We start from the raw sequence: 18706 nt of genomic DNA on the forward strand, positions 1-18706 counted from the left end.
CATCTGAGAGCCATTTGTATAGAGATGATCATTGAACCCAAGAGAGCCAATGGTCACTGAGAGAGAGGGTATAGGGAGACAAGAAAAAAGGACAGAACTTAGGGTACACCTGCAGTTAGAAGGCAAGATGTGGATCGTGACCCAGCAAGGGAGACAGCAAAGGAGTGGCTAGATAGTTTAGGAAGAGAACAAGGAGAGCAGTGTCATAAAAACCCAGAGGTAAGAAAGTATCCAAGATCATGGGATTACAGACTAAGAGCTGCAACGGACCTCACAGATCACTCAGTCCAACCTCCTCTTCTTCCAAATGAAGAAACTGAGGTCCAGGGAAGTTAAGTGATCTGTATACACAAGGTCACACAGATAGTCAAGTGACAGATGCTGGCTAGTCAACAGTGTCAGATGCTACAGAGAGGTTGACCAGGATGAGGACTGAGAAAAGTCCCTTAGGTTTAGCAATTAAGAGATCATTGGGAACTTTGCAGAGAGCAGTTTCAGTTAAATGATGAGGTTGAAAGCTATATTGCAGTGAGTGAAAGGAGAAGTGGAGGCAATGAGTTGAGACGGCTTTTTCTAGCCATTTGACATTTCCTGCCTAAGAGACTTCATTTCTTTGCATCATCATTGCTTGGTAGGTTGAATGGGGATAGATGATAGCCTGGGGATAGATGAGCACTGACCTCACAGGGTTGTTGTAAGGCTCCAATGGGAGACAATAAAATGGTTTGCAAACTTCAAAAACAAATGAGTGAAAAGAGCAGAAGTGGATGCAGTGAGTGTGGTCAGCTTTTTCTAAGTGTTTGGATGTGAACAGGCTCGAGAGGTATAGGGATGGGAGGGTCAAGGGAGAAGGAGAGGGGACACCTGGGCTTGTCTGCAGCCAACAAAGGTGAGAGCCCATAGATGGGGAGAGATTAAAGACTAGAAGGAGTGGGGAATGATTGTTGTGAATGAGGGGCAATCTACTGGAGAATACAGGAGAAGATGGTGGCCAGGGCCTCATCTTCATACAAGACAAAGGTGAAGGAGATGGAGGATGGAGGATGGGGGATGGTATCAAGGGGTTTTGAGATGTAGCAAAGGGAAGAAAAGCATTGGTGGCAAATGGCCTCAACGAAGTATAGGGCAACGTCCTCTGCTACAAGGACATGGGGAGAAAGTGCTATGGGAAGCTCGAGGAGGGAAGAGGTGTCATTTCCCCAGAAGGCAATACAGAGAGGAAGAGTAAAATGATTGGGTAACAAGGGCTGAGGTAGCCTTCAACAATCCCCCATTTGTAGGGACCCATGACTTCCTCCACCTCTTTTCAGCTGTGTGGTAGGAGCCTGGTGAGAGCTAGGCACCAACCTCTGGCTCCTAGCAAACAGGGAGGCTAAAGAAATAAGGACAAAAGAATTGAGTTCAGTGAGGCACTGATGACCCTGTTTATTTAGTCCAGAGGACTTCAGTCAGGCAGCATCTCCGAGAGCCCCCCAAAGCTTTCAGTTGCCCGTGGGATATTGATGGGCCCCACCAAATCCCCCAGTGGGGAAGCTGAGGCCAAGAGGGGTGGGCAACTCTCAGACCATAGCCACTACTCCAAAAGGAACAGATCTGAGGAGGGGATCTAGGAGTGTGGGTTGGGGTTGGATCCCATGGTTTCCTGAGTCAACACCTGGCTCACCAGGTCTGGCAGCCAGCACAGTTCTTAGGGCAAAGCTGGTGAAGGTGTGGGACAGCCCCTGCATGCAGTCAATACAGTCTCCTGGATGAGATCATGACCCCAAAGGCCAGGAGAGGGAAGGGGCCTCATCCCAGAGCCACCTCCCTCCCTGACTTCCAAGTCACAGGAGCAGAAATAAATAAATATATTGGGGGAATGGGTAAGGGAAGAGAGCAGAAGGTAGGGTGCCCACGAAGGAGGTGAGAAGAAGGGCAAGAGTGAGCTGGGTCCTGGCTCTGATGGAGTCAAGAAAAAGGCACCTATGATTCTAACTATTGCAGCTATGGAGAAGGGGAGAGAGGTCAGTCCCTGGAGAGGTCCCCAAGATGAGGAAGCCAGGATCCCAAAGGCCAAAGTTTTCACAATGTGGAGTCCAGTCCAGTGTGTAGAAGCAGCATAACAACATTAACAGGGATGTAGGCCAAAGGCCAACCTGGGGCCCCATTCAGCTCTACCTCCACAGGATAGTGGTCACTGATGTTCAGAGCCTGTGGACAAGGAGGAGATTTGGAGGTCATACCCCATTCTGCCTCAAAATCTGGTCCTCAGCAAGTATTTCTGTCTAGTCTCGAGCCCACTGGCAGTGGCTCAAACTGACCAGCCCTGCCTGCAGTTACTCCTTCCCATCCCCAATTCCCCAGGACCCTCTTGTTTTCTCCAACCCTATTTTCCCAAGCTTGGCCCTTACTCCTACCTCAGCCTCAGTCAATTGGAAGCTTTGGGGAAATTTGAAGGGAGCAGCCCATTTCACCAGCCCTTGGCAGTGCTCTCCATGAACCACAATTCTAAGAGAGTAAGAGGGGGTTGGGGGGAGGGCAGGGAGAGGAAGAGTTATCAGTTGGGGGTTACAGTTGCCCCAATGCTAAACCCAAAACAGTCTCCCCCAGCAATCTGATTCAGGGAGCCCAGCCTTAAGGCCCGGGCGGGAGGACTGACCGGTCATAGGTGCAGTGTGTGCTATCCCTCACAGTTGTGTCCTCCCCATCAGGGATCACCCAAAGGAAGCCTGGTTTGGTTCTTAGCACCAGCTCCCCTTGACGCTTCTTGGACAGTGATGAGCAGTCTGCATTGAAGTCCCCAAGTAGTATCACATTCTGGGGACAGAGCAAGAGCTGGGATCAGGCCCAGGAGACCCAACCTAATATCTATTCCAAACTTGCCCACTAACCCCCTCCTCCAACCCCTCCCAGACCCCCAAGCTGCCACCACCTCACTCTGCCATTGCTGGGAGACATTAAGGAAGACGATGTGCAGGGCATCCAGCTCAGTCGCCACGTCCTTGGGGGTTGTATGCAGTGGCACCAGGGCCAGCTTGGGGAGCACTAGAGAGATGAGGAGGGCAAAGTGAGGACCATCCATCCCCACACCCTCCCTTTGTCCCTCTCATCTCTAGGTTCCCTCATCCTGGACTCCATTTCCTCTGTCTCTCCCCCTTCCTTTTCCTGTCCCCCCTCCCTTCTCTGACCCTATTGCTAATATTCCACACCCTGGGTTCAAACTGAACAATCTGCACTAATTTTCACATGTTCCAATCACTGGTAGTTGGGCAGCCTCCAGCCTCCCCCATCCCCTCTTCCAGATGTCCCTACAGTACTGCCCAGGCTCCACTCATACCCTTGCTGGGCAGGCTGAATTGGGCCACAAATGGTTCTCGGGCAAAGACATCCGTTTTATCATCATAAACATAGGCATTCAGGACCTGAGTCTTGTGTGATCTGTAGGGGAAAAAAGATAGAAAGTATAATTGATGAATACCCAGAAGACAGACTTTCCCTTTCGAATGTGCTCTGAGCCCTGGAATGCTCCTCTTTGGAAATGGCCTTCAAAGCCTGCTGCAGCAGGACAATAGAAAGTGCCGGCCTACTGAGAGAAGAAAAATGGCAGCAAACAAGGGGAGGCAGAAAGAGAATTAAGAATCTGGACTCTCCACATTCTCCTCTTGCCAGCTGAAAGGTCAGTATGTGGAGGCATGGTGAAAAATTGGCAATGTGCTACTCAGGATCAAGAATGAAAGCAGGCAAAGGTTTGTAAACTCTGCCAAAGCTTCACACACATACGGCATTAACAGAAGAGGGCCTCAACAATGATGACCAGTGAATAACATCCCCCAAAACTGAAACTGACTCATTTAACAGACAGGAAACAACTAGCTCCCAAACAACATGGGAGCCACTTCCAAATCCACCACATGGGCACAAAAATCAACACCAAATGAAAATAAAGTTAAATATGAGAAGACTCAATTCAAATGGCTCCAAGATGACAATTGGTTAGTGCTGAAAAATGGGCAATGAAGGCAAGAACACACCTCCACATAGTCTAGCAACATTTTCTGGAGAATTATGACTAATCTAATCAAAATACCTTAACAAGGAGATCCAACAGCCTGGAAATGACCTTGGCCAGTTTGATCTCCTTGCCAAAGAGAGAAATATAGCAGCTAAGGGAAATAGCAGTTTGGACTATGAAGTCCTTTATAAAATCTTTTTTTTTTTTCCTTTTTGGCTGGGCAATGGGGTTAAGTGACTTGTCCAAGGTCACACAGCTAGTAAGTGTTAAGTGTCTGAGGCTGGATTTGAACTCAGGTCCTCCTGAATCCAGGGCCAGTGCTCTATCCACTGCACCACCTAGCTGCCCCCTTTATAAAATCTTATAGAAGCTGAGACAAAAAGTCTCAACTCATAAAACACTGGAAAGCAGTGAAGGGAAAAACATGTTTATAGAAAACTTGACAAGAGACCCAACTAAGCCAGATTAGCCTTCAAACATTTAAGTGAAAAATCAGAGAAGCTCGGCTAGCATTTCTTTCTCTGTTCAGTCATTTTTCAGTTGTGTCTGATGCTTCATGACCCCATTTGGGATTTTCTTGGCAGAGATACTGGAGTGGTTTGCCATTTCCTTCTCCAGCTCATTTTACAGATGAGGAAACTGAGGCAGACAGGGTTAAGTGACTTGCCCAGGGTCACACAGCTAATAAATGTCTGAGGCCAGATTGGAATTCAGGAAGATGAGTCTTCCTGACTCCAGGCCCAGTGCTCTATCCACCAACCCATCTAGCTGCCCTATTTTTTTCTCTGGACAACTCTTTTCTCCATCAACAACAGAGGAGTCATCCATTTCCTTTGTACTGTAACGTTCCAGTTCCCAATGCATGGTATAAAGAGTGAGACAGCACTGGAAATGGGAGTGAGATGAACTACTGGACCAGACCAAGTAGACGCCGAAGAGATCCATGCTGGAGGTGACGAAACTGTGAAGTCATTGAGGGGCTGCTTTTCAAGAAGACTCCCTTACGATTAGATAACATACACTTGTAATGGCTCAATTTAGCATGGTTTTGTGATTTTCCCCAGCTCCATTCAACAGCATGTGAGTAGGAGCAAAGTAGACAGATGGTGGGAATAATCCAAGGTTAGGGTTTGGTAAGACACAATCAGCAAGGACAAGGGGGCAAAGGATTTTAGAGTGGAGGACAGTGGAGAGTTGACTGGTTCACCCAGTGCAGGGGCAATGGCCCAAGAAAAAAATGAGGGGCAGAGGCATTGGAGGGCATGGGGGAGGACAAAGAACCTTGATGGTCACACAATTGATGCAATCCCACTGTACTACTGTTAGCAATATGCTAACCTAAACACTCTCTCCTACAAGGTGTCTTCCATGCATGTGTCAAAGTTAAGACTAGGAACCAGGGCAGAGACTCAAAATCCACATTCACTCTAGAGAGTTCAACCTATCAATCCACACAGTAAAGGGTAACTCACTGTCAAGAGTACTCACTGTCCAACCCAGGTTATGCAAGTGGATGCACAGCCCACAGAACTGGTCCGGCTATGTGCATATACACGTGTGTATACACATATGTGTACATCTACACGTGTGTGTGTGTGTGTGTGTGTGTGTGTGTGTGTGTGTAGATCTTGGACACTGTGGATGGACAATGAGCTGGTCCAGAATTAAAGAGAAGGACTTGAGAAATTGTCAGGCATTTCCAATGAGCCCAAGCTTCTCCCTGAAATAACAATCCATCTTTGCAATGCCCTTTTCATCAAAGGATGCTATGTGGTTGAAAATCAGGGCATACCACAATCTCAGAAGAATGAAAATGGCGGCTCTTCCCCAGGATCATGGAGACCAGGTCGGGCCTTCTGGTTCTGGGCTTTCATTGGCCCACTGCAGGTCTGTGTTCCTTAGCACTGAACTCAAGCTCACAGCTTCAGAGTTGCAGGGAGGATCACGGAGTTGACACCTAAGGTTTTTCCGTCCTTCGACTTAACTTTCAAAATAAGAGGGAGCAGGAGCAGGCATGGAAGAATCAGAGAGGGACACAGGCACAGAGGCACTGGCCTGCACCCAGACCTGGAGGGAAGGAGGGAGGGAGGGAGAGAAAGAGCTATGCAACCACATGGCCTCTAGATCTCTACGGACATTGGTCTCTATAGACAAGAGACCAATGAAGAGGTCAAAGAATGAGAGAGGTGGAATATTAGTGACAGCTTGAAGGAAGGGATGTGGAACCTAGACAGGAGAAGGCAAGAAGCATGACAGAGATGCCTAACTTCTCTAGGACCTCAGAGAGGAATAGGTAGACCACCCACACCATTGACATAATAAGCAGCTACACTCACTAAGGAGCAACCTTGACTTAGGTGAACTTTGTAAATAGTGTGTAATGTGGACTGTATGGGTTTTAGGGAAAAGGTGGAAGCCTGGAAGCCACTAGAGGGGAGAAAGAGGTCACCAGGATTTGAACTGGGGTAACTTCTTGGGAATTAGTGGGAATCAGCCTCTTAAGAGGATTGCTTCTCACTGGTCTGTTGGTTGAAAAACCAGTCTCTTTTCCTTAGTCTCACTCCATCTGTGCTTTAGAAACAGCACAGTCAACACAAAATTGGCTCTGGGCTAAGGAGGGAGGAAAAGGCTTACTTTCAAGTGTATGCTATATGAATCCCACCTTCCCTGTTAAAAGGGTTTAGAGCTACTTCCTGGGGCAAGAGAGGCCAGGGATTGGACAGAGGCCTGGAGGAAGAAAGGGGATGGGAAAGGTAAGTAGAGAGCACAGCTGGAAATACAGCAGGGCAACTGGCACTTTGCTCCAAGTTGACACAATTTTGAGGTTACTTATAAGCACTTGAGCTTGTAGGCCTAAACAATTGAACTTAGCACCAAGTTAGTAAGGATAATTAGTTAAAACAGCCAACCTCCTTCCAGTGGTTGAGCCTCAGGTGAGTTCCCCCCTAGCCCTGCTGCCTCTCCCAGCAGTGGCCTTGCAGTGTCCTGGGGTTTTGTCTCCTCCCACCCCCACAAGATGGAGTCCCAAAGTCTGTCTCACAGTAAACCTTGTATCAGAAAACCCAAGGTCCCTCCTCTCCCACAACTCAATTTGTTTGGCCCAAGAAATTCTCATGGGAGTGTGAGCCTCAGGTGGCCTGACCCAGGGAGAGTGGGGACAGAGATGTTGCACTCACCGGTACACATAGACGTATTTCTCCATGTAGGTACTGCGTCCCAGCAGAGGACTACTCAGGGAGCTATAGGGGCCAGAGTCATCAAACCTGATGGAGAAGGGCAGAGTCAAAACTCCCTGTTCCCAAAGGTCACTTCTCCCCAAGCTTCCCAACCTCCCTGCAATGGCTGCTGTACCTCCATACCTGTTGAGGTCCCTGAGCAGCAAAGGAATGGCATCGCCTGAGGTGTCCACCACTTCCTGCAGCACCGTGATGTCACACCGAGCCAAGATCTGTTGGGCACAGCAATGGTCACTGCTCATTGACATCGAGGAGGCCACACCATCCTCTGCCTCAGCCCGTTGCTCCAAAGGCATGCCTTAGCCCCAATTTGTTCCTCTCTGAGTGCCCACTCAGAACTGGGACTGCTGTGGGTCAAAGTGGCATTTCTCTCCACCCCTACCCAGTGTCCAGAATTCTGGACATACCTATATAGTATGTCCGAGATGAATGGGATCTTAGAAAATATCCTATCACTTGACATTGGAAGAAACTGAGGCCTAGAGAAATTTCCTATTAGGGACTGAAGTGGAATTAGAAGTGAGGTGACCTCACAGAGCCACTTCTCTGGATCTCAGTCTCTTTTGTTGTGCTCACCTTAACTATAGTTTCCATGATGTGGACCTTCGCCACCTTGGCAACTGTCAACCTCTGGGCATTGAAGGCACAGATCCGGAAGGCACTAGTTATCCCTGCCAGGAGCAGGATAAAGAGCAGCGTGGGGACTGGGCTGGGCATGGCTGCCTACCAGAGAGGGAAGAGACAGGCCATGAGCATGGAACAGGCTCCAGATGCTTCCCAAAGGGCTCCAACCCAACAACACACTTTTGAAAAAGCAGCCCCTTCATCTCCAGAGGAGGTGGCATTGGGGCTAATACTGTTCGAGAAGACGGGGAAGGACCTGGAAGAGTCACAGGTGGGCTTCTCACTGAACCATCAGGCACCACACAGGAAGGCAGCCATGTGGCTGTCATCGGAAGGTGGGGCAGGTTTCAAGGACTGGCCTGGGGGGGTCAGGCTAGATGCGCAGCCAATCCTTTTCACGCTTGAAGACTCCTATGGCACCTTGAACTTTCAGCCTTCTTCCTGTGGCACAGTAGATAAAGTGTCAGATTTGGAGGCAAGAAGATCTGGGTGCCAATAAGCTGGGTCATCCTCAGCTCTCAACTACTCCACACCTCAGTTTCCTCATCTGTAAAATTACCCATAATAGCTACCTCACAGTATTGTTGTGAGGCTCTAACAAGTTGTTTGTAAAAGCACTTAGTTAAAGGTTATGGACTAGACCTGTAAAGAGGAAACTTCTTCTACACTAAACACTAGTTTAAAAACTATCAGTCCTATTATTATTATTATCTGTCTCTCCATCCTCATCTATGTATTGTATGTCTCTCCTTCTCTCTGTCTTTGTCCCTGTCTCACTTTGTCTCTCTCCAGATCTCTGTCCTTATTAATCTCTTTTTAGTAAGAATAATACTACTCTAACTGCCTGATGCTAGGGAGTTTAAGGAGCATTTTCACATCCAGTCATCTCACCTAGGGCCTGGGGAATCCAGAAGCCAAATTCTCTCCATTTCCAGGGGGTTGGAGGGAATGAAGTAGGGTGGGAAGGTCTGTACCTAGGATTTCTTTAGTGTAAGGAACTCCTGATATGGAACTTCCCTCCCCATGAATATGTTTGTAGCTTCTAATCTTAGAGAACAAGACACTTGCCTGGGGCACTGAAGAGATTGGGTGACTCCCCCAGGGTCACACAGCCAAGAATGACAGAACTTGAATCCAGGGCTTCTGACTTCAAGGCTGGCCTTGTATCCACTAAGCTACTTTGGGTCTGTAGGTCATTTTTGCATAAGGAAACACTGACCCATCCCCAGTTGATAAATGGTCAAAGGAAATGAACAGGCAGTTTTCAGATGAAGAAATTAAAGCCATCTATAGTCACATGAAAAAATGCTCTAAATCACTATTGATTAGAGAAATGCAAATCAAAACAATTCTGAGGTACCACATCACACCTATCAGATTGACTAACATGACAAAACAGGAAAATGATAAATGTTGGAGAAGATGCGGGAAAATTGGAACACTAATGCATTGCTGGTGGAGTTGTGAAATGATCCAACTGTTCTGGAGACCAATTTGGAACTATGCCCAAAGGGCTATCAAAATGTGCATACCCTTTGACTCAGCAATAGCACTTCTAGGGCTATATCCCAAAAAGATCAGAAAAATAGGAAAAGGACCCACATGTACAGAAATATTTATAGCAATTCTTTCTGTGGTGGTAAAGAGCTGGAATCTGAGAGGATGCCCATCAATTGGGGAATGGCTGAACAAGTTGTGGTATATGAATGTAATGGAATACTATGGTGCTATAAGAAATGATGAGTAAGAGGACTTCAAAAAACCTGGAAAGACTTGTATGGACTGATGAGTGAAGTGAGCAGAACCAGGAGAACATTGTACACAGTAACGTTGTGCAATGACTAACTTTGATTTAGCCCTTCTCAGCAATGCAAGGATCTAAGACATCTCCAAAAGTCTCATGATGGAAAATGCTATCGAAGCATACTGTTTGCTCTTTTTTTTCCTTCTGTATGTTTTGTTTCCTCTTTCTTGTGGTTCCTCCTATTGGTTCTAATTCTTCCTTACAATATGACTAATGTGAAAATATGTTTAATAGGAATGTGTATGTAGAGCCTATATCAGATTACACACCATCTTGGGGAGGGAAGTTGGGAGGGAGGAGAAGAAAAATTTAAAACTCAAAAGTTTGTGGAAGTGATTGTTGAAAACTAAAGATAAATTAATAATAATAATTTTAAAAAAGGAAACACAGATCCACAAAGGTACAAGAAGATAGGAAGAGTGGCCCACTGAGTGAATTGGGCTTTAGCCACCATTCCAAAGGGGTCAGAGGCCCTGCCACCTGTCCCTGACACTCACAGTGCCTTAGTGCTGCTTGCCCATACTCCTCCCTTATATTTGTGCCACTGGAGGCCTTCATGTTCTCCTCTGGGTGCTCATATCTGTTCCTCCACAGGCACATTGGTGACCATTTTTCTTTTCCCAAAACGTGTACACAAATATAGAGACATGTTTGTTCACAGTTTTGGACCTGGCAAGACCCTTGGAGAGCAGTCAGTCGGGCCAGACTTGTTCATTAAATAGAGAAGGCACAGAAAGGCTAAGAGATGTGCTCAAGATAACACAACGAATCAGTGGAAAAACCAGGGCTCCTGGTCCAGGGGAAAGTTCGACTTCTTCCTCTCTCCCTCCCTCACTCTCTCCCCCCACTTTTAAAGCAGTCTCTTGTAGGTTGGGGGAAGTAAGGGGGGTGGCATGTTCCGTGGGAAGTGGGTACTGCCCTCGAATCCGTAAGGAGAAAAGAGACCGAGCCAAAGGAGTCTTGAGCATTGGCCACAGCACCCTTGGCAAGAAATGTGCCTGCCTCCGACCCCCCCACCCAGCTTTCCTCTCCTTCAAAGCCCCCATAAGAAAATCCTGGCCTCACTGCACCCCAAACTCCAGTGTCCCCCAAGATCTCAGTGTCTAGGGCCCGCCTATGGCTGTCTCCCAGGGGGCGGAGGTCCCTGGACTGGACAAGTGAAGAAAAGAGGGGCCCTGCATCTCGGAGGGCCCAACATAAAGCCCCCCCCCACCCCACCGGCTGCCCCGGACATTAGGGGCTAGCCCAAGAAGTATATGTCTGGCCCAAGACCCCAAGCCTGGAGTGGGAGCGCGGGTTCAGGCCAGTCCCGGGGGAGGCCCCCCCCCACTCCCTGCCCTACCCATTGGACCAGCCCGCTCTACCTGAGGAGCCGCTGCTAGCCGCGTCTGCCCGCCTGCGGAACCCAGGGCCCCCTCTCCCAATCCAGTCGGGCTCCGTCTCCCTTTCCGGGCTGGTCTCCTGCCTGCACCCCACCCCACCCTGCTGGCTGGGCGGGGAGAGGAAGGAACAAAGCTTCAGCCAGTCCCCACCCACTCTGGGGCGTCTGGGCCAGGCTGGGGCTGGACAGCCAGACCCCAGAAATGTCTTGACAGAAACTGGAGGGGGCCTGGGGGTGGGAAGGGGACCCCAGGACCCTTAAGGGACTGTGACTGTCGGAGAGAGTCTGCCAGCGCTCCCACGCCTCCACAAAGGGCAGTCTGGCCCTGGGGTCAAGCTTCACTTGAATCAAATGAGTTGATATTTGCAAAAAGCCCCTAGCGCAGTGCCGAGCACAGAGTAGCTCTATGTAAGTGCTTATTGCCTTCCCCTTCCCGTCCTCCTAGCATCCTAAGTTTGGACTAATCACCCTTCCCCCTGCTTCAGAGGCAGAGAGGTGTCACCTGAAATCAGCACTGCTGCAGTTTGTACAGCAGATTCTTGGAGGATAGAGCTTGTCGTTTGCCTTTGTATCCCAGCTCCCAGTAAGGCGCCTGTCAGGCACACAGTACATATTTAATCCACGTGCTTGTTGACTGCCTCGCTCCCCCTCCTCCCAACCCAGCTGTTTGGGACAGGGAGCACCTGCCCAAAGCTGGTTGGGTGTCTCTTGCACCCATGCCACCATAAATAGGGAGCTAAAAGAAGAGACTCAAGCCACTGATTTTACAGAAAAGGAAACTGAGGCCCAGAAGAGGGGGACTTCTCAGAAGGTGTCACTCGGGTAAAAAGGAGCAGAGCTGGGAAGTGAACCCAGGTCGTCCTCTGCCTCCGAATGCAACAGTAGTTTCCACTACATCACATCAGTTATGCCATCAGACTAGAAATCAACAGGCTCTCCAGAAAACCAAGGGAACCCATCCTAGGCATAAAAGATCATCTCCAACTGCTTTTCAGACATCTAAACTGGATGTCCAGTAGACATCTGAAACTCAACATGTCCAAAACTGAACTCATTCTCTTTCCCTCTAAACCCTCCTTCACTCCTTCTTTCTCTATTAGGTGGAGGGCACCACCATCCTCCCAGTGTCCCAAGCTCACAACCTCGGAGTCATTCTGGACTCCTACCCCAGATCCAAGCTGTTGCTAAGGCCTGTCCTTTTCACCTCTGCAACATTTCTCCAATACACCCCATTTCTCTCCTCTGACCCTCATCACCTCACCTCAGAACTATTGCAATAGCCTGCTGGTGGGTCTGCCTAACTCAGGTCTCTCCCCACTCTAGTCTATCCTTCATTCAGTCAACAAAGTGATCCTCCTAAAGCTCAGGTCTGACCATATCACCCCCTCTCCCTCAATAAGGTCCAGTAGCTCCCTATTGCCTCCAGGATCAAATACAAAATCCTCTGTTATTCGAAGTCCTTCATAACCTAGCCTTCCCCGTCTTCTTTTTTTTTTTTTGGCTAGGCAATGGGGTTAAGTGACTTGCCTAGGGTCACACAGCTAGTAAGTGTCAAGTGTCTGCGGCCAGATTTGAACTCAGATCCTCCTGACTCCAAGGCCAGAACTCTATCCACTGCATCACCTAGCTGCTCCCTTTCAGTCTTCTTATACCTTACTCCCTGACCCATACTCTTCAATCCAGTGATACTGGTCTCCTGGATGTTTCATGAAAAAAGACATTCCATCTCTTGGCTCTGTACATTTTTCTGGACAAAGGAAATACAGTTTCAAAAAAAAAAAAAAGGTTTTTAAACCAAGTTAGCAGACTTCAGGGGCAGCCAGGTAGCAAAGTGGATAGAGTGCTGGGCTTGGAGTCAGGTGGACCCAAGTTCAAATCCAGCTTTAGATACTTACTAGCTATGTGACCCTAGGTAAGTCACTTAACCCTCTTTGCCTCAGTTTCCTCATCTGTAAAATGAGCTGGAGAAGGAAATAGCAAACCACTCCAGTATCTTTGCCAAGAAACCCCAAATGAGGTCATAGAAAGGCAGACAGAACTGAAATTACTGATCGACAGCAGACCTCAGGTTAAGAATCCCTCTTCTACAATAACAACACTTCTTTGTTTTTCCCCAATTCAACAAGCATTGACATTTACTATGGCTACCTAGGGTTTTAACATCACCTTATTCCAAATACATTGCTGTCCCCTCCCCAGGAGCTATTCTTTGTACAAGGAATAAGAGAGAGAGAGAGAGAGAGAGAGAGAGAGAGAGAGAGAGAGAGAGAGAGAGAGAAGCAGCCTTTGAACAAAGCTAACTGACAGATCACCCGAGCAAGCCACTATGGTCAAATGCAATGGCCCAGCTAGTTACCACTTCTACAAAAAAAGGGAAGGATTTTCTCATACCTTCTCCCTTTTGGTTTGGTGCTTCTATTTCCATTGTGGTCAATGACTTGTTTTTAACAAACATATCAATGATATGTTTTTAACAAACATATCAACACCAGAGCATAAGCAGAAACAGCTGGGGTGTACAGGTATTGAGGAAGGACTAGCACCTCTGGTGTGAGGACTGCTCATCTACCTTTGGTGTCTCACCTGTGGCTCAGAAGCTGCAGCCTGCACAGCAGCCACACCCCAGGAAACTGTTTCAGCCAGATGGGCTAAACCAGGGTGAGGGTAACCAAGGGGCTTCAAACCCTTTGGTGAGTTGGGGGAGTCTACTCCAAGCATGCGAAGACTTACCCTGGCAGAATAGGCAAATGTGAACAATTTGTTCCAATGGGCCATGAAGCTAGAAGATGCAGGAGCTATGGAATGCTTAGAGCTTGGTTAGATGCCAAGGTCATCCACTACATCCTGAGCCATCACCAGTCATCTTGACTTTTGTCTTGCCACTGGATTTTGATGACTGCGGAAGAGAGAGTGAGGCTGACAACTTCAAGCAACTCTGCCTCACTTATATACAATTTATTCACAAATCAAAAGACATCACCCATACCATCGTACAATTTTTACCTACCTCAGAGTCCTGTGACGACAGGCAATTGATGGAGTAGCAGGTGCAGATATACTGGGAACTGTAGTCACAATCCTGCCCACAAATGGCCCAGAGTTGTCTTCTCATTGGACTGAAGCAAAAGTGGGATTCAACAGCCCTCTGGGTGTCTGAGTCTGACCGAACTACTCACCTCCTGGTGTGAGGAAGTGTCTAGAAAAAGGTGTCCTAAAAATTGTCTGCTTCACCCAACTCTAGCCTGCTTACTGCAGCAGACAGTAAGCATCCTACCCTGAGATCAAAACACAAAAAAATGTACAAAAATTTTTACAAAGATGATTCCACTCACCATCAGTACATGGAATGTGTGCACAATTATGGACAACATGAAATCCAGTAGACCTGAGAGACGAATAGCTGTCGTTGCATGAGAACTCATGCAGGCATCACATCCAAATAGCAGCCCCCAGTGAAACAAGGCTGGCAAATGAAGGCCAGCTTACTGAAGTCACAGCTGGATGCACGTTTTTCTGGAGCGGCCACAATGAAGGGGAATGCTGTGAAGCCTGTGCAGGTTTCACAATCAAAACTAATCTAGTTGACAAGCTTGCATGCCTCCCAAAAGGAGTGAATGACAGGCTCATGACAATGCAGGAAAACACCAAGCCACCATCATCAGCTCCCACCATGGGGAACCCTGATGAGGTCAAAGAAAATTTTTATGAAGACTGGAGACCCTCATCGTCAATGTGCTGAAAGAAGACAAGCTTATAATTCCAGGTGACTTTAATACTAGAGAAGGCACAGACTGCCAGACCTGGCAGGGAGTCCTTGGGAAGAATGGAGTTGGAAACAGAAACAGCAATGGTCACTACTGAAGAGTTAGAGATTAAGATGCTGTTAATCTTACAGCACTTCAGTAGAAACAAAGTGGATCCACCCAGGAGACTTTCAATTTCCCCTGTGTGAGATTCTATCCATCTGTAAGCTCTCTGGCCTCCACAGCAGCTTTCTCAGGGGAACTTTCACTCTTACTCCCTTAAAACAGGCTACACATGTATCTGCCTTTCTCCGGTAGAGCTAGGAAAGTCTGGGTTTGCATACCTGTGCTGGCTCTGGATTTGCTGGTGGGCTCCTTTCCCTTTGTCCATGGGCTGGCTTCTAGCTGAATTTTTATGCAGTTCTGGAGTGGAAAAAGTCACTTGCTGTTATTTCTCAATGGATTTCTTGATTATTATTCAGTCCGGTACCAATTTCAGGTTCTTGCTGGTGTGTGTGGATGGAATGTGTGTGTTCAGGCAGCCATCTTGGCTGGCATTCCCTTCTTGGCCAGCATTGCTTATTTGTTTGTTTATTTATTTATTTTTGGTTTTCAACATTCACTTTTATAAGATTTTGAGTTTTAAGTTTTCTCCCCCTCCTTCCCCTTACCCCTCCCCAAGACAGCATGCAATCTGATATAAACCATACATGGCACTGCTCCTTCAATGATTCAGTTGATGGCTTTCTTCTATCTTTTCATTGCTTTAGTCGCTCTCTAAATTATTCTATTAGATCTATTTCTTTCTTTCTTTCTTTCTCTCTTTCTTTCTTTCTTTTTTGGTGAGGCAAAATGGGGTTAAGTGACTTGCCCAGGGTCACACAGCTAGTTAAGTGTCAAGTGTCTGAGGCCAGATTTGAACTCAGGTCCTCCTGACTCCAAGGCTGGGGCTCTTTCCACTGTGCCACCCAGCTGCCCCTAGATCTATTTATTTCACTCTTCATCTGTTCATACATATAGAATCATAAATCTAAGGATAGAAAGGACCTCTAGCATCATCTAGTCCAATCCTCTAATTTTACAGTGGGGGAAACCAAGGCCCATACTGATTAATGACTTGGTCAGGTGTCATGCAGGTAGTCAGTGTCAGAGTCAAAATTTGAAACCAAGTACTCTGACTCCAAATATAGTTCTCTTTCTTTTTTATTTGTGATTTTTTCATTTTAAATTTAAATACAAAATAAGAAAATAAACAGGGGCAGCTAGGTGGCACAGTGGATAGAGCCCCAGCTTTAGAGTCAGGAGGACCTGAGTTCAAATCCGGCCTCAGACACATAATAAATACTTCCTAGCTGTGTGACTCTGGGCAAGTCACTTAACCCCAACTGCCTCAATAAAAAAAAAAAAAGAAACAAACAATAAATACTATAACTAAAATAATACAAAATAAGAGAAAAAAAACATTGTCACATGCACAGCAGAACATGAGAGACGATTCAAAATACGCAGCAATAAATTTCCATTTCAAGAAAGCCTATATGATAAATACTATGCATTGTGTTGAGAGCTGTCTGTCTTTGCTTACTTGTAAGTTTTCTTTTGTTTTCTGCTGTGCACTTTTTACTTTGTTCTTCCCTCCTCCCTTCCCCCCCAAGAAGGCTACAATTAAGTGCAAATATATATAGATATAGATATAGATACAGATATACACATATGCACATATATACACATACATACATATGTAGACATACACTTAAAGATATACATATATACATATACACATATACACATATACACACATATACCCATACATACATATACTTAGATATTGATCATCACAGTCATATATAGACATATATTCATTCATATGCATCTATGTAAGACTGTACTATACTTATTTATCCTCTGTTTCTCTGAGGGTAGATAACCTCTTCCTTCATGAGTCCAAGTCTTTCCATATTTTCCCAAGTCCACCAACTCGTTATTTTCTACACCACAGAAATATTCCCACCTTATACTGACTAGTTGTTTTAAATAGTCTAAAACAACTTTGATAAAGAGGGCTGACACATAGTGTAGTTTCTTTATTTCTCTCTTTTGATTAAATCTATTTTAGCCTTAACTTTGTCCAATATCACGATTAGCATTTCTGCTCCTTTCTCCCCTAACAAATTCTACCTGATCTTTATTTTATATTTGTGTGTATCTCTTATTTCCTATTCTCCTGACTATGATACTTTACTTCCACCTTGCCATCCTATTACTTAACCTACCCCCCTCCAATGATCCCTCCCTTATCCTCCCATTTCTATTTATCTAAACACCCTTCTATACCCATCTTTAACCTATTCTCTTACCCTCCCCTCTAAAGATCTCTCCCTTATCCTCTCCCCCATCCCTATCACATTAGCATTTTATTTCTTTCTGAATTTAGAAGACTTTTATACTCTTCTAGATATATATGTATTGTTCCCTCTTGAACCCATTCCCAATGAAAGTAGGTTTCCAGAACTAGCAGCCCTCCTCCCCCATCTAATTCCTCTGTGTCGGTTCTTCCTCTCACACCTCCTTTGTATAAGATAATTACTCTTTTTAGCTGTTCCTAAATGGTTTTACTTTTAAAAATCATATCATATTCAGGTCTACCCTAATCTTTCTTACAAACTACTCAATTACTAGTAACAATCTTAGACATATGTTTTACATTTTACATACATAGAAAGTAAACAGTCTGTCCTTATCGAGTCCCTTGAAATTAGTCTTTGGTATGTACCTTATATTTCTCTTGGTTCTTGTATGTCAAATCTTCTATTAAGTTCACGGTTTGTTTGTTTTTTAACAAAATCCTGAAAGTCCGACAATTCATTAAATGTCCTTTTTAGCATTCAGGATTATGCTTAGCTTTGCTGGGTATGATATTGTCAGCCAGAACCCCAATTCTTTTGCTTTTCGATATAGAGTACTCCAAGACCTGCAGTCTTTTAGTGTTGCCCCTGCTAGGTCTTGTGTGATTCTAATTGTGGCACCACCATGTTAAATTTTTTTTTTCTTGTTGCTCATAATATTTTATCCTTGAGCTGGGGGTTTCAGAATTTGACTATGATATTCCTGTGGGTTTTCCTCATAGGATCTCTTTCAGGTAATGATGGGTGGATTTTTTTCTATTTCTCCTTTCCCCTATTGTTCTAATGCTTCAGAATAATTTTCTTTAATTATTTCTTGTGTTATTGTACCAGGATTCTTTTTTTATCATAGCATTTAGGTAGTCCAATTATTCTTATATTTTCTCTTCTTGATCTGTTCTCCAGATCAGTTGTTTTTCTTATGAGATGTTTCTCATTCTCTACTACTTTTTCATTCTTTATATTTTGTTTTATTATTTCTTGATCTCTTATAACTTCACTGGCTTCCCTTTGCCTAATTCTAATTTTTGAGGAGTTATTTTCTTCTTTAAGATTCTGGATCTCCTTTTCTAATTGGTTGACTTTCTTTTCATAATCTTTTTGTTTTTCTTGGATTTTTTAAAAAAAATTTTTCCTTAATCTCTCTCATTTGATCTTTAAAGTCTTTTTTAAGTTCTATGAATTCTTTTTTGGTACATGACCGTTTGACGTTACTCTTTGGGGTAGAAGAGGGTTTCTTTGCTTCAGTATCCTCCTCTGAAGACAAACTGCAGTCTTCTGTATTCCCATAGTTGGATTCTTTCTCCTTTTCCTGTTTGTTTGTTTTTTATTATTATTATTATTATTTGTAGCAGCTTAGTTTTTGTAATCACCTCTAGACCTAGGGTACGGGGGATGGTGCCTCTGGCCTCAGATCTGCCTTCAGTTCTCTCCTCTGGCCTGGAACCAAAACCAACACTTCCAACCTCTTGTAAGTGTCCACAGCCAGCAGCATCCTCACCCCGCTGTTTCTTCACTCACCCAG

General features: G+C 45.7%; 1 protein-coding gene across 3 annotated transcripts; it reads right to left on the bottom strand.

Moving 5' to 3' along the window:
* Nucleotides 1-1395: 1395 nt before the first annotated feature.
* Nucleotides 1396-11123, bottom strand: LOC114025536 (deoxyribonuclease-1-like 1). 3 transcript variants are annotated; one of them, XM_027838988.1, is made up of 10 exons: nt 11020-11123; nt 8108-8292; nt 7804-7950; nt 7351-7439; nt 7168-7254; nt 3317-3417; nt 2912-3024; nt 2639-2796; nt 2397-2487; nt 1396-2190 (listed from the first exon to the last, which is right to left on the bottom strand). In XM_027838988.1, the coding sequence occupies exons 3-10, from the start codon at nt 7942-7944 to the stop codon at nt 2062-2064; spliced, it is 909 nt and encodes a 302-aa protein (XP_027694789.1). In that variant the 5' UTR covers nt 7945-7950; nt 8108-8292; nt 11020-11123; the 3' UTR covers nt 1396-2061. The 3 variants fall into 3 exon arrangements, with proteins under 3 accessions (XP_027694789.1, XP_027694787.1, XP_027694788.1); XM_027838986.1 differs by having other exon boundaries at nt 2909-3024; XM_027838987.1 differs by lacking the exon at nt 8108-8292 and having other exon boundaries at nt 2909-3024; nt 11020-11120.
* Between the last annotated feature and the right edge of the window lie 7583 nt (nt 11124-18706).

The sequence above is a fragment of the Vombatus ursinus genome, unplaced genomic scaffold, assembly GCF_900497805.2.
Source record: "Vombatus ursinus unplaced genomic scaffold, bare-nosed wombat genome assembly UNPS02014831.1, whole genome shotgun sequence".
Classification (NCBI taxonomy): domain Eukaryota; kingdom Metazoa; phylum Chordata; class Mammalia; order Diprotodontia; family Vombatidae; genus Vombatus; species Vombatus ursinus.